Raw genomic sequence first — 16,170 nt, forward strand, 5'->3', positions numbered from 1 at the left:
TAAGGGTCCAAATCTCAAATTTAAGGCTTCTAATCACCAAGGTACCTCCCCTAACTTGTTATGCAACCCCTCTAGCCTTCAAATTCGAGTTCAAATCATGGAATATGACCACATTCATGATTTCACGGACTAGGACTGTTCCAGGGCTGTAAACTCATGAATGTGGTCCTATTCCATGATTTGAACTCGAATTTGAAGGCTAGAGGGGTTGCATAACAAGTTAGGGGAGGTACCTTGGTGATTAGAAGCCTTAAATTTGAGATTTGGACCCTTAAACTTGGATTTAGGAGAGAGGTTAGAGAGAGAGTAGAGAGAGGAAGCAAAAGCTTCAAATGAAAGCTGGAACACGTTTAAATAGGTCCAAAAACTCGGACACGATGGAATTCTACCTGATACCGGCATTAAACGGGGCTTTTGGTCGCACCCGATTAAGTTGTCGTTACCCGACGAGGACGTTTCTAAAATTTCTGAAGTAAACATTTTGGGCTAATTTCATGAGTTCCTAAGGGGTTTAGACACTCATTAGTATCAAATAAACATATAAGTTTAAATAATTTAACCCAAAACGAAATCGGAATGAACTGATAAACGGCGAGTTTTACGGGTAGAACGGGTTTTTCGGCGATGGAAAATTTCGGGTTGTTACAAGTTGTAACATCCAAAATTTTGGTACGTCTTAAAACCCTAAGGATTATAATATTTGCATAAATGGTCCCTTAAGTACGTTGGGCGTACTTAAGTGTACGCTTAGCGTACTGCATGGATGTGGTCGCGAAGGAATCAAGGTATGCGGGGCTTACCTTAAGTTATGTGGGGCGTACGTGTCAGGGTTGCAAAACCCTAATTATCCGGACTTGAGGCCTATTTAAACAACCTTAAGTTCCTTGGACTAAACCCTAGAGAGCCTCCACAGCCTTAGAACATCCATATACTCCTGGAAACATTGTGAGATCATTCTTAAGCCTTAAAGAGTGCATTTGTGTCCTTTTTGTGTGTATTTCAAGAAGAAGGGTGGTCAAGCAAGCTTGGATCAAATGGGTGCTTCAAGATCCTGCACCAAAAGCATCTTGCAAAGCTTCTGGAGGTAAAAAGCTTGCATGTTTCCTTTCTAATCTTTAGATCTATCTAGGGTTTTGGTGGTTTGTCCCTTTTATGAACTTTGGACCTCTTTTGTTGGGTTAAGCCTTCCCTTTTGATATAAAAGTCAGATCTGAGGTCCCCTAGTCATTTAGAAGTATAAAAATGGAAGTTTGATGAGAGATTTGACCTCAAGCATGGGTAAAAGACCTTGGAAAGGTCTTAATGGAGTGGTTTGGGTGTGTATGAGGCATGCAAGGGCATAAAGTTGCCAACTTTACGCCTTAGGACATCTTTTCAGACTTAGATCTAACTTTTGGACGTGAGGGATTCAAGCATTAAGCACTTAATGGGAGAAGTGCTTAATACGGTTGTACGATGGGCGTAACTATCCGTCCGCAGCACGTAGTCCCTAGACCATCAGTACGCTGCACATACCAAGGAGGTACGTTGGGCGTATGCAGCTCAGTTGGACCCTAAGTTGTTTTGGGCCTTTGGGCCTCATTTGGCTGTTGAGCTTGAATGGATTCTATGAGTGAGAGGCCTTTTCATCATGTTCGGGCCGAGGACTTAATGGTTGGGCTTTATTAGGCCAAGGGGCCCATTATGGATATTGGACTTGGATTTTGGGGCCCATTTGCAAGAAAAGGGTATTTGGGCCTTGGGGTAGGGTTTGAAGGTTAGGCCTTTCCTTGGGTAATTTAAGGTCTTATCATTGATTATATTATTATTGTTATTATTCAGCTCGGGAGGTTGCGGATTATTAGGAGGGCAATATTTGTATTCATCGGACGGAGGTGAGTCTTCTCACCATACCTGTAGGTCTACGGCACCAAGGTCGGCCCATTATGTGATCATGTTATGTGTGTGTTATTCATTTATGAATTGATATGTTATGTGATATTATGTTGGTATGGAAGACCCTGGGGGGATCCTGTGGCATTGGATATAAGACCATGTGGGGTAGCCCATGGCAGTCCTAGGTAAAGACCATGTGGGGTAGCTCATGACATTGGATGTAAGGCCATGTGGGGTAGCCCATGGCAGTCCTAGGTAAAGACCATGCGGGGTAGCCCATAGCATTCTTGTTGGATCGTATTGCATGGTTTATGTGGCATGTTTGTAGCTTTAATTTTCTAACATGATATGTGTATGTGAATGTGTATGGTATGCTCTGGGAAACTCACTAAGCATTTCGCTTACAGGTTGTTGATTTGTTTCAGGTACTTTGAGCCCAAGGGCAAGGGCCCGGCATGATGATGTGGCGCGCACTCTATCTCTCTTTTTAATGTATTTGGGACCCTCGGATGTTTTAAAAAGGAAAACAAAGACGTAATGAATGTTAATTTGAAAACATGTGTTTGGGAATCTGTGGTTTATGAGATTTGTTTTGATTAACTCAAAAGTGAAATTTTTTTCTTTGTAAAATTGGGTCGTTACAATTTGAAATTAAGAATCAATTATTTATTTAATGTAATTAGAATGGGAATTTTAAATTTTAAAATTTTGAAATAGGGAATTAATAGGTTGACATAAAGCATGAAAGGTGGCATATAATATTAATGAGGATTTCTAATATTGTGACACTTGTCAATAGGAAAATAAATTTATCTACTCTAAGGCTAAACGGAGTAGGGGTCATTACCTCACTCGCTAAAGGTGCTAAGGATGGAGCACACCACCCTCTACCACTCGCTAGGGATGTCGCTATAATTTACTCGTTATATGCATGACGAGAATTGAGAGAAAGAAATAAACTACCCTAATTGAATTGATATTGGAAAATCCCTCCATTTTTGGCACTTGAGAAGTGTCGAAAGCTTTCATTTTTGTTGATGAAATTTGTTGGCGAAGAAGATAAAGAATTTACATAATTAATCCCCAAAGTTTCAGCTACATGGTTTTTTTTCCCAAAGTATAAGCAACTTGCTACTTTTTGTTCAAAAATAGAAACCTTTTAAGTTAGTATTATGCTTTAAATTAATATAACATTTTCTATTTAAATATTAAGTGTTGTCCTTTGAATAAAATAAATTTTATGTAATATTAAATGTTTGTGTATTAAAAAAATAGAATTTATGTAATATTAAATGCTTATGTATTAAAAAAAATAAATTTTAATTAAATTTGAAAAAGTAAAAAATTAAGTGATAAGAGTGTTACCACTCCCTATGAAATGTTAAGAATTAGGTGTCAAGACAAAAAAAAATGATATGACACTCAAAAAAATGACATGACAAGATGCTAGGAGTGTTACAACTCCCTCTAGTCTAATAAAATAAGTTTTTTTTTGTCATATGTCACATTCTTATTTATTTTGCCATATATATTTTTTTGTTATTTTAAATTAATTGTTATTCAACATGTCATTTTATGGTTTTTTTTTATTTTATTAAATTCGATATATTATTTAAATATAATAATAAATGCATATCAATTTCATTAATAAACTTTCTTTCTAATTTCAAAATTACTAAATTAAAGTTTCATTAATTTCCTTTATTTATTTATTTGAATTATTTGTTTAAATTTAAAAGAAAAAAAAACACTTTAATTTTTATAATTCAATATTTTTCTCATTTCTCTTATAAATTCAAATTTCTCAAATATTTTGAATTATATATTTAATTTTTCTTTTAAATAAGCTTATATAATAGTTTCACATCTAATTTATTTATTACAAATTTATAATAAGGATTAGAAAGGATCTAACATAAAAAAGAAAAGATAAATAATATGAAGCAATTGAGACCATCAGATTATGACGTCCACGTAATCATTTCGATAAATAATACCTTCTCGCCCATCGTCGTCATTTTCTAGGGCTTTTTGTCTTTCGTCAACCAAAGGTGATTCCATCGCCCCTTTTTTATTTTACGTCGTTGATTGCCATGAAATTGATCTTAACAATCTTGTAATCAAGGCTCGGTTCATGACAAAACGGTGATTATTTCGTCTGTATTCTTTCTATGAGTGTTTGATTGATATCAATTTTAGGTTTTTTCCTTTGTTTTGGTTCCAAAAGTATAGTTGCTAAAGAAACCCTAAATTGAATCGACCGCAATCCATTGGAATTATCCGGTATGTATATGCGGATCGTGATTTCATTCTGATATCTACATTCGTTGATATATGAAAGTCGTATTATACTGGTGGATTATACGCTTTTGTTCATCTTTGGTTGACCTTGTATACCAGTGTTCAAAAATGGTGTCTTGCTCAGTTTGATCTGGTTATCATTTTCATTTTCTTAGATAAAGTAGAATTCAAGCGCTGTATCTTTAATCTCATCAAACATTACAACATATCATTTTGTTACAAGATATAAGACTCAATTGATGAATAATTCTAGTCAATCATGTGATGAATGTCTTGTCATGAACAGAATCAAATAGGAGAAAGTAAACAGAGCTTCTAAATCTTTTGCAGGTCAAACATACAAGTCAACCACTACCCACTTCACGAATTACCAAATGCTCTAAGCAATGAGTAATAATATGTCATCAGATGAAATATTAAAGGCTGTTTTCCCCCTACTAAATGGCCCTGATTTAGCTTCTTGTATGTCTGTATGCAAACACTGGCAACAAATAGCTCAAGATGATTACTTCTGGAAATGTCTATGTGCAAGAAAATGGCCTTCAACATGCAAAAATCCATCACCTCCTGTAACATACCACAAATTATTCAAAACATTCTACAAACGTGAACACAGAAGGACACTTTTACCCCCAAGAATCTCCCTAAACGACCTTGAATTCTACATTGACATATGGGCAGATGATGAAATACTCTTTTCACAAGTTATTCAAGGACCCGCCCTTCGAAAGGGTATGTGGACCCCGCCACCTGGCATCTGTGACACCCTAAAGTATCATTTAGAAGGTCCAGAATATAAAATGACTTTACCTGTTGACCCAAAGTTTGCTGTTCCTTATACTCAAACTGTTAGTGTTTCTGTTCTTGTATCAAGAAAAGACACCAATAAAGTTGCTTGTATAATCAATAAGTCAATGTTTGACTATATTGACCGATCTGCTTATAGAGCACTTGCGTTTGATTACTTGGTGTTTTCCCCGATTTACCCTTTTGTGTCTGGGATTAGGGCTTGGATTTCTTTGTTGTTCATGGAACATGGGGAGGAAGGGATCATTGATGTGTTTGGGGTTGAAATGGACTTTTGTGATGCTGCTAATTCGGAGGATGAGGTGCTTTGGTTGTTGGATATGCTTGATTGGAAGTAATTGGTTACATGTTGTTGATTGAATAAGGGTAAATTGGTCTTTTTGATTGTTGATGATTGTTGTAGATATTTGTTTGTGTTTATGATGGAAAGATATGAACAATTTCTTGTACTTGATGCAACTATGTCAAATGTTTGTTTTGTATGGTTGAAGTTTGTTTACATTTGTTAAATGTGTTGTGCGATGAAGTGTGCAAATTGGATGTAGAAGGAATGTAGTTTTAGTATTTTTATTTTATTTTAGGGAATGTGCTTTTTTAGGATCATAGTTTAAGGGCCAATGGTATAAGTTTATAATCAAATAAGAAAGAAACATGTTATCTAAAGTAAAATTTGAATTTTGGTGCTAGTCTTTTCTTTGGTTATAATTGAATTCTGATAATACGTTATCCTTAAATACTAATGATATGTAATGCAATATAGTGTATTAGTGTGCAAATTGCATATAGAGTCCCTTTGGTAGTGTGGTAGAAGGAAATCTCTCACAACTTTTTTTTAACTTGGATTTCCTCTATTGTTGGATTTCCTCACAACTTTTTTTTAACTTGGATTTCCTCTATTGTTGGATTTCCTCTATTGTATATTTTTATTGTGTTTTTGGTCCTTTTCCACACAGAATTATTATTTTGCTTTTAATAATTTTTATTTATTTATTGTTTATTATTTTCCTTTTTACCGTCTTTCGGTAAAATCGCGATAGGATCGTTGGATCGGATTCTAAGATCGTAGAATCATTTGTAGGATTGCTAACTTTTTTTTTTAAATCTAATATTTTTCTTTGACTAACTATGTAAATACCCATTTTTAATTGTTTATCATTAAAAGATTTATTAGATATTTGGATATGTATTTTTATGTTTTAAACTATTTATTGATAGTTGAATCGTTAACAAATTAATGAAAATGTATTTTTTATGTTTTAAAATGTTTTTGGTAGGATCTTACGATCCAATTTGATCTTATGATCATGATTTTGCTAAGCGAAAAGCGATCTTATATAAAAAATCTTGACAAACTTGGTTTCGGAAAAAATATTTTTTTTATTTACAGAAATAGAAAAGTATATTATTTAATAGGTACACCTGCAAAATTATTGTTTGACCTGAAAAAATACCCAAACAATATCATTACTGGAAAATAATTAAAAAAATTAAGATTTGACCTGCGAATATATTTATCACTACAAAAATATATGTGTTTATATTTTGACACTAATCCTGATTTTTTCCATCTAAGAACATATTTTTGAAGTTTATTTTTGGTAGAAATTTGAAGATGTCATTTCATAATAAAAAAGAGTTTAATATTGTTTTAACAAAACGAAATTTTTTGGTTGAGAGATATTTTACAAAAATATTGTATGAAAATTAACAAAATATATTTTAGAGCATTGGATGTGAGCAACTTGTTATAACACCAATTTGGTGTCATCTCACATGTCACGTAAACAATGATGTTATATCATCAAGTTGGGAGATGGTCACCATGTTGAGAGCATGTTATAATACCAACTTTTTTCCATTTCATAATTTTTTTTTCTTTTTTTTTTCGAGTTTCTATTTTAGTTAAAACAAATATATTTTAAATAAAACATAATGTTTAAAAAAAATAACATAGCAATTACACATAACATCCAAATTGAAAAAATATATATATTACAATAAAAAAATATTTTATTTTTCCTAAACAACGCTATTTGTTATCGTTACCGTGGAAGATATAATCCGTCAAGTCCTTTCGAAGTTGTATGTGTTTATTTGCGTCCCGAATGTCAACGACTCTATGCAAATACTTTGTTCCTGGTTGATATCGAACGTGTTTGGGCTTTGTTGGGATATAGTGTGCAATATTTCGTCATTTATCTTCTACTATCATGTTATGCACTATGATACATGCATACATGATATATCGTAGAGTTTTTAAGTCCAATGGTCGTGTCGCACGTTCAACTATGTGTCACTTCGTCTTTAACACTCCAAAAGCACGTTCCACATCCTTACATGCTTCATCTTGTCTTCTCTTGAAAATTTTGTCTATTTCTTCAACCGAGTATCGGAATGCCTTCACGAATGTGGAATACTGAGGATATATTCCATCTGTAAGGTAATATCCAAATTTGTATTCATTTCCATTCACTGTGAAAGGAGCATTCGGGGCCTTTCCATTCAAAAGATCGTCGAATATTTGCAACTAATCAAGAACGTTGACGTCGTTGTTGGAACCCGCAACCCCAAAAAATGCATGCCAACTCCATAATTCTTGAGAAGCAACAACCTCTAAAAACCAACAAAGACGATCCATGATGACCACTTTGTGTATTGCCCTTTCCATGCTACTGGACAATTTTTCCATTTCCATTGTGTGCAATCAATATTTCCAATCATTTCTGGAAACCCATGACGTTCTTCATGTGCCGCATATAATTCTTGCAAATCATGCAACGAAGGTTTCTGCAAATATACGTCCCTAAATGTTTCAACAACACCTCTTGACAATGTATACAAACTCTCCCTTACGGTTCTTTCGGACACTCTCATATAGTCGTTCATGGTGTCAGGTGACTCCCCCATAGCCATCAAACGAATGGCCACAACACATTTCTGCAACGTTGTAAACCATCGTCTACCTCTAGCATCATATCTCAATTGAAAAAATCCATACATAAAACATAAATTAACTACCGTTTTAAAATATAGTACATTTGTATTGAAATTAAAGAAACATGTAGTACATTTGTATTTATTTTGTATAAAAGTATAGTAAATATGTATTAAGATTAAAGAAACAATACCGACTTTCCAAGGCGTTGGCAATCCATAGGAACATATTCCTACTCAAACAAAATCTTCTTTTGAAGTCCTTCAAACCGTATACACAATTATCCGCAAAGTAATCGCGATATAGATGTTCGTGTCCTTCCTCGCGATTTCTGTTTAACATTGCACGTCTTCTTAGTAGCGGGGTTGGATATGGCTGTAGCAACTCGTTAGTGTAATAATGATACATCATCTTGAATAATATATTGCCATCGGAATCATCAGACGAGTCGAAAGGATCTATAATTTTTTTGAAGATAATTGAAATTATATAGAGAGAAAGAGAGAAATTATATGAAATAATTGTAAAATTGTAAGTATTTATAGGATAAATGATTTTTTTGATAGTTAATTTTTTTTAAATGACCCGTTGGCAACGGTCGGTCAACGATTAAAGTTCAAATTTAACTCGTTTCTTCCAGTTGTGACGCCAACGAGATACGCTCTTAACGAGCTATAATGAGAAGGGAGGGGGGGTTCCCCCGTTACAACGTCGTTGTTGTCATGCCACGTCGGCCATAACGAGCAAATTTGTGCCCATATCTTATAGTCTTATATGTTTTATATATGGTGGCCTATTTTGTAGGTGGGCCATATGAAACTGATCTCATTGTTGGATGACAAATTTGAAATATTTATTATTATTTTTTTTTTGAAGAAAATTGACAATTTGAAAAAAAAAATAGATTGAACTAGAAAGTTACTCTTTCCATTTTGTGGTGGGTCTGATTTATATGAAGGACGATGGTAGACAAAAAAAAACATACAAAGAAGGACCAAATGTGTAGATATTATAAACTCGAATAAACACGAAAACATAAACAACTTTACATTGAAACGTAGACAAAATTGAATTTATATCGCATGTACATTAAAAAAACAAGTGTTTTTTTATAAATCAACAACGAAACTTCTAATTTTGAGTTGAAAAGTTGACCACTTTAAATTTATATCGACACATATACAAAAATAAGTATATAAAAAAATAGTTTTTATGTAGTTAACGAACGAAAGTTGTTAAAGAAAATCAGCTTATATATATTACGGTGGGTAAACACGAAAATTTAAAAAATAAAAGGAATCAAATTAATATTTTATAAAGTTCAAAGTGGAGGGGGTCAAAATAAAATTTTAAAATGTAAAGGGGTAGAAAATGTTTTTTTTCAAAGTATTATAAAAATAGAAGGAAGGAAAATATTATTATAGAAATTTAGTAGGACTTAAATTGTCAAACCATAAAAGTGAGAGAACAAATAGAAATTTAAAAGGACATAATTTGTCAAACAATAAAACTCTCAAAATAGGAGGGACCAAAGATGTCAATATCTTAAACTTATGTGGAAATAAAAACAACATCCAAAATACTATTCATTTCTCATTATATATATATATATATATATATATATATATATATATATATATATATATATATATATATATTAAAATTCTCTTGCCTTAACTACAGTAAATTTGTTAAGGATTTGGCACAATAGGTCCCCTGTTAATGTATATATGTTAAAAAATTGTCCATTTTCTATTTTGGGTCTTTTTTTACATTGTCTATATTTTACTGGACACGTTGTTTTCCCTTGGCTTCTGATACAAGTTCCACCGCCTTTGCTCTCCAATCAGATGCTGACATAGTTGCTTCCACCGCCTTCTCTCATAATTTGGTCCCTGCCCCCATCGATAAACCTTTCCCGATATCTTCATCATCACAATGGTTATCAGTTTCTCTGGAAAGCTCCTCCACCGTCATCATCTACTGGCCTTCGTATTGTTATCTCCGTTTTCCCTTTAATTGTTCTTCTTGCCCTAAGTAAACCCTCACCATCTTCATTGGTGATTGTCGCTTACAGTGATGGTTAACCAACATCTGTATCCTCCACCAGTTTTTGTCTTCCCGATTGTTCCACTCTTTTTCTGCTTCATCCCCCTTCACTCTTACTAATCCAGACCAACCTACAATCGGTGTCTCACACCCCTTTTTTTTTCCAATCGGAGCTATTCGTGAGAAAAATCCAAGCCGAAGGTAAACCGAAATTGTCCCGACGATTCCACCTTCATCGGCTTCGTTGCTATCGACGCCTCACTCATTCCACATCTACAGGTGATATCTCTCTGCGTTCCTGCTCTCTCCCACCTAATCTACTTCTTTCTTTCTTACTTTGATTTTCATATTTCTGCTGCTATCGGTGGTTTTGGCTACCACCGTCGACTGCTTCTCTCTCCTACTACGACAACACACAGAGACCATAAATCGAACCTACAGGGGGTTTTCTATTCGATTAGGGTTCAATCGGAATAAGAAAGAGGAATCGAGACATTGAGGCTGAGGCATTCATTGTTTTCTCTTCCTACCACCTCGATGTTGCACACTCTTCTTCTTCATTCCTTTATTCCCCCGTCACTCCTTTGCTTCGCAACACCCATACGATCTTGGTGTTGATAACCGTTGAAGGCATCACCACTATCTTCTCGGTAAGATTTCTCATCCCTCCTGCAGCATGGATTCATTGAAGCTTAATTTTGATAGGTATGTCTCAAATTTTTGCAAATTCAGTTGTTAGGGCGAGTGATTTCGACCTCAAATCGAAGCTATAAGATTAGGGATTTTTTTTTGGTTGCAGCTTCATCTAAACTCATAATCCTACCATAAAGGTTTGAGTTTTCTGGAACTAACATTTGTGATTCCTGTCATATGGTTGGTCACAGTAATATCATAAATCGAAGCTATAAATTGGGGTTAATCCTCACACAAAGTTCGATCTGTTGTGTGTTTTTACCGCCTCTCTCTCGCAAAGGTACTTCTTAATTTAATTGTTATTTTTTTGATGATTCTGGTTGCTATTATTAGCCGAAGGAGGCACTCTCCACTTCCAGATTATGCTCCGGATTCTTTCAAAGAAATGGAAAGAAACAACTACTAATTTTAGGCTGACATATAATGAGAACATTTTAAGCTATTGTTTTTCTTTTTGGTTTAAGCAACACGTTTTCTTCTATCCCTGTTAAAATCAGTTCACGTCACATTTTTTTTTAAAATTAGGCAGGGATTTGGTTGTCATTTACATTAAGCAGGATAAACAACAATTTGATCCCTTTGTACAAATTGTTTCCCAATTCAAATAAGGTTAGGAACATTTGTTTTTTTTTTCAGGTTATGAATTAACTTGCCAACACATCATTAATTTCATTAATATTCAGATGTGGACACCTCATGCCTTCTTCAAAGCCGATATATGGTCAAGTAAGTATTTATTGAAATAAAATTATATTTAATTTAATTTACTATATCATTTTTTTAATTTCAATATTTTTTTCTTTTTTCCAGTATTATTTCGAAGATAGCTATGATTTGGTGAAGTTCATTAAGCTAATCAAGCAAGCTGGAGTCTATGCTCATCTGAGAATTGGTCCTTCTGATTATGTGGAATGCAATTTTGGGTAATTAACTTTTTTACAAAAATAGTAAAATCTTTACTTGTAATTTTTGACAATTTGACAAATAAGTTACAGTTCTCTTTCATTTCAATTTTAGGGGTTTTCCTGTTTGGTTAAAATATGTTCCAGGAATCGCCAAATCCAATATGTCAGAAATTTTCTTCCAAATATCATGTCATGGTATGATTATATATTTATATATTTATATGTATTTATTTTTACTATTATAGGCTGCTATGGACAAATTCACATGGCACATAGTGAACATAATGAAAGCAAAAAGATGGTATGAGACTGAAGGTGTTCCAATTATTTTAAAAGGAATGGTCTTTTGCATCATCTTTATCATATATTATATTCAGAAAGAGCTTGAATTTTGCAGTCTCTTTTCTTTTTCTTTCTGAATTTGAACTTCAAGAAACCATAATTCCATCTCTTATATCATAAGAGGTCAAATTTGAATTTGGAAATTCCACCTGATCTCTTTGATATTCGAAAGTCGTTTGAAACCAATTTACCATATTCACTTTGCTATGTTCTTAAGTTGAAATTATCATTGATCTTTAGCTTAAACCAAATATTCTTTGCCGAATTTCACTTTTGAAAGGTGGATAGATTGAGCTTTAAAATAGTCAAAGCTACAGTCTTTTTAGTTGAAAAATAATGTTCTTTCTCTTTTTGATGCCTCAGGGGAGATGAAATCGGAAGAAGACTGCATTCATAATGAAGAATTTCAGTCAATGGTGGACGGCAATGGCAGTGACAGTGTTGGCGGCGATGGTGAAGCTTACGGTGAAGAAGAAACAAGACAAATTAGTGACAAAAAGAGAAGATTAAGTAATCATAAAGTGTAATCACCAGAGAAAATATTTAAAGTCAATAACAAACTTCCCCAGAAAGGAAAGTGAAAGTGGCACAAGATTTGGGTTTGCAAACACGGTTAAGATTTAAGCAATAATCTAACATCAAAAACAAAAAATAGAATACAATATCAGCAACATATCAAAAGAAGACTTTAAATATTTTTAGTTTTGGCCTTCATAAAATTGGGTTCTATTTTTTTAAAATAACCCAAGTTTACTATAAAGGCCAAAACCAAAATATGTTGCTAATATTGGGCTCTATTTTTTACAATTTCTTTTAGTTCCTTTACCAAAAAACAAACATAGATTGCCATTTCGTACTTCTTCAATTTTTTGGTTATAAATGCAATAAATAGCACTGCACTTTGAATTTATTGTTTTTTTTTCTAATTTGTTTTGAAAACCATTATCGTACGACGGAATCGAGAGCTCAAAGTGGGCCATTTTTGGTAAGCAGAAGCCGAGTTACCCTACCATCACTAAACCGCATACATAACCGATAAACAAAGGTATAAGACTCCGGTCTTAACCGAACCCTGCGGAGCGGGGTTTCTCCACTAGTTTTCAATTTTATATATATATATATATATATATATATATATATATATATATATATATAATTTTCATTTTTCCGAAAAATAAATGAATAATGGTAAGAGTTTAAGTCATGGTATAACGTTAACAACTTAGTGGGGATGCCTTGGATTTTAGTATGGTTGTTTATTTATAGACAAAACTTCAAAAATGGTCCATGTGGTTTTCGAAAATATCAAGTTTGATCCCTAATTCACAAAAACCTCATGGATCGTCCCTGTGGTTTCAAAACTTTTAGCATTTATTCCTTTTGGCTAACTCCGTTACCATTTAGCCGTTAAGTCAGGGACATTTTTGTCATTTCACTACACATGGACCATTTATGAGGTATTCAATTACATTTTTTAAATAAATAAATAAATAATATTTAATATACAAGGGGTCCCACCCCCCCCCCCTCTCTCTCTTTCTCTCTTTCTCTTACGATTCCACACGGTAGCACCACCTTCCCCCATAAAACCACCATTGCCATCACCTCCTTCCCCACCGGAAATCACAACCCAGCCACCCATCTTCCATCACGTTTGATCACTCAAACCCACCCTCAAATACCACCACTTGCTGCCTTCCATTCACGTTTTTCTACTGCCCTTCCCCTTTTCCTTCACTACCGAGAAACATCACCACCCCCACGGGTGGTGTTGTTGTTGTTGTAACCCAAACACCTCATCGAGTGTGACCTGTTCGAATTAAGAGCCAATCTTCTTCTTCGGGTGTGAAATTATACACTTTTAGTTTTGTGAAGTAACATTTCTTTCAGGTGTTTCATCGAGTACCTGGAGTGCATTGTTCTCCTCCTTCATTTTCTGATTTATTTAGTAAGGTAGTATTTGTTTTTTGTCTGCAGATCTGCGTGACCTCTTTTGTCTGCGCCGTACAGACCACGCGCAGACATGAGCCTTCGCAAACTGTTTGTTTTTTTGAAGACTGCAGACCTAAAAATGTCTGCGCGCCCTCTTCTTGGCGCAGATGTGGACTAGAGTCTTCTAACATCTTCAGTCATCTTCTAGCCTAAAAAAACATATGTATATTTATTTTTTTCAAGTTTTTTTTTTTAATTTATATTTTTTACAACTTTATTAATGATAAACAATTTGAAAAAAAATGCAAAACTTAAAAAAAAAAAAAAAAAAAAAAAAAAAAAAAACGTTCGACGATACAAACATGATATTTTTGATATATTTATAAATAAAAATTTATTACAATAATAGTGTTAAAGTTGTTTATATAAATATGAAAAAAAAATTATAATATATTCTTATAATTTTTTGTCAAATTTTGTAAAACATTATTTAATACAATATCGTCAATTTCTCGATAAAATATTTATGGTACGTTTTTAATGGATTTAATTGAAAAAATCGGAGTTTATTTCCATCCATTTATGTATCAAATTCTTTGATCAATAATTATAATGTTTAGTTATAACTTTGCAACCAAAGTTGTTGGTTTTTATCAAATATATATGTTAATTCATACCATTTTATTTTTATTTTTTATACAATAATACATAAAAGTTGATCTAGATTCGTTAATTATTTATAACAAAGTCATAAAAATATTAAAAAAAAATCACTTTGAAGTTTAAAAAAATCAGTTTATTTAGATTTCAGTTTATTTTAGTAGCTCGCAGATGTTAAAAAAAACAAACAGTCTTTTTTTTTTCAGACTGTAGACGTTTGGTCCACCTCTTCTACTGCAGAGGTCTACAGATGTAGTCCGCAGACTGCAGACATTTTGCCTCAGAAAAAACAAACAACACCTAAGAGTTATCACTCGTCGCTGTTCCAAATCACCACCATCACCACCTGTGCGACTGCTGCTACTCCACCACCATAAGTCCTCCTAAACCCTTCGTAAATAATAAACTCCAGTCGAGTTCCACATTCAAAGCCACAAAAATCGGTTTCTTTTTTTTTTCTCTGGTGCGATAACTGACAACGAAGAAGACGCAAGAAGATGTTTACCTCCTGCATAATCAAACTTGAATACATAACGAGAGGGAAATCATCGACTCAAAAGAAAAAAAACGCAAATGGCCCTTAATTCAATCGAGACTTTTGATTTGTGATTAGATTGAAACATAGCAAAAAGAATGGTGGGGATGATCTTACAGTAGTAGCAAACTGTGAGAGGTGGTGATGGTGGTCCACAATGGGTCTCACGGTGGCAGCTCCATTGCCTCCATCGTTTTCTTCTGGGTTTCGTTGACAGCTACATAAGTGGGAGAGGATGAGAGGTGTTAGGTTATACTGGAGGTGTTTTTCGGATTTATGGAGTGGCAAAAAATGGTGGCAATGCTCGGTGGAAGAAGGGTGGCTGGATGATGACAGGGAGCTCCGACAACCTCCTGTTATCGATTTCTTCTTGTTGTTTAGTGTATATGAAGGGAAGGGGAAGCGAGTTCGGAGGTGGAGAAAGCTTGCCAGGCAGCAGTACGTTTTTCGGTGGGAAGAAAAGAGGTTGCAGGAGGGACTTCGGTGGCTGCTGCCATCGTTTTCTCTTCTGTTTTGGAGGATATACTGACGAGGGGAAGGGTTGGCTGGAGGTGTTGATGATCAGAAGGGGTTATAAGGTGGTGTAGGGTCGGTTTATGGTGGGGAAATGGTGGTTTGTGATGGTTTTGGGTAGTGTTGGGAGTTGTAGAGAGAGAGAGAGAGAGAGAGAGATGGGACCCCTTTAAATTTAATGTTTTTTTCTTTTTTTTAAAAAAATAGAAAACCTCATAAATGGTCCCTGGGTGTTGAAATGACGAAAATATCCCTCACTTAACGGTAGAAAGCTGACGAAGTTAGGCGGAAGGACCAAATGTTAAAAGTTTTGAAACCACAGGGACCATCTGTGATGTTTTTTGAAATTAGGGACTAAACTTGATACTTTCGAAAACCACAGGGACCATTTTTGAAGTTTTGTCTTATTTATATTATTCGATCAATTGATTCAAATTGAATTTGATTGTCAAAACATGAATTCAAATAGTTCAAAAAAAAAATTTTGATTTCATCCAACCAAATTATAATTCAATTGAATCGCTTTTTACAATTCAATTTTTAAGAGGCAAGACATTTTAAAAAAGTATATAACTTGAATATTACTCAATTTTATAAAAGAAACCAAAAGATTTTTATTTATA

The 16,170-nt window shown here is 33.9% G+C and overlaps 2 protein-coding genes across 3 annotated transcripts; one reads left to right on the plus strand and one right to left on the minus strand.

Moving 5' to 3' along the window:
* The first annotated feature begins 3,848 nt into the window (after positions 1–3,848).
* Positions 3,849–5,493, plus strand: LOC145093321 (F-box family protein). Of its 2 annotated transcripts, none has more exons than XM_079031424.1 (2): positions 3,849–3,926; positions 4,507–5,493. In XM_079031424.1, exon 2 carries the CDS (start codon positions 4,563–4,565, stop codon positions 5,319–5,321), a length of 759 nt encoding a protein of 252 aa, XP_078887550.1. In that variant the 5' UTR covers positions 3,849–3,926; positions 4,507–4,562; the 3' UTR covers positions 5,322–5,493. The 2 variants fall into 2 exon arrangements, with proteins under 2 accessions (XP_078887550.1, XP_078887549.1); XM_079031423.1 differs by having other exon boundaries at positions 3,908–4,020.
* Positions 5,494–7,276: 1,783 nt separating this feature from the next.
* On the minus strand, positions 7,277–9,778 carry LOC145095839 (uncharacterized). The gene is made up of 3 exons (XM_079033661.1): positions 9,708–9,778; positions 7,605–7,960; positions 7,277–7,416 (listed from the first exon to the last, which is right to left on the minus strand). The coding sequence occupies exons 1-3, from the start codon at positions 9,776–9,778 to the stop codon at positions 7,277–7,279; spliced, it is 567 nt and encodes a 188-aa protein (XP_078889787.1).
* Positions 9,779–16,170: the final 6,392 nt, after the last annotated feature.

Source organism: Lactuca serriola, chromosome 3, assembly GCF_051521515.1.
Source record: "Lactuca serriola cultivar US96UC23 chromosome 3, Lser_US96UC23_V15, whole genome shotgun sequence".
NCBI lineage: Eukaryota > Viridiplantae > Streptophyta > Magnoliopsida > Asterales > Asteraceae > Lactuca > Lactuca serriola.

Excerpts from the sequence above, each read along its gene's own strand:
- LOC145093321 (XM_079031424.1), top strand. The coding sequence starts at position 4,563 with ATGAGTAATAATATGTCATCAGATGAAATATTAAAGGCTGTTTTCCCC.
- LOC145095839 (XM_079033661.1), bottom strand. The coding sequence starts at position 9,778 with ATGTCAGCATCTGATTGGAGAGCAAAGGCGGTGGAACTTGTATCAGAA. Across the intron at positions 7,961-9,707 it reads AAGGGAAAACAACGTGTCCA|ATATGATGCTAGAGGTAGAC; the intron begins GTAAAATATAGA and ends TTTTCAATTGAG. Across the intron at positions 7,417-7,604 it reads ATCATGGATCGTCTTTGTTG|ATGGAATATATCCTCAGTAT; the intron begins GTTTTTAGAGGT and ends ATTACCTTACAG.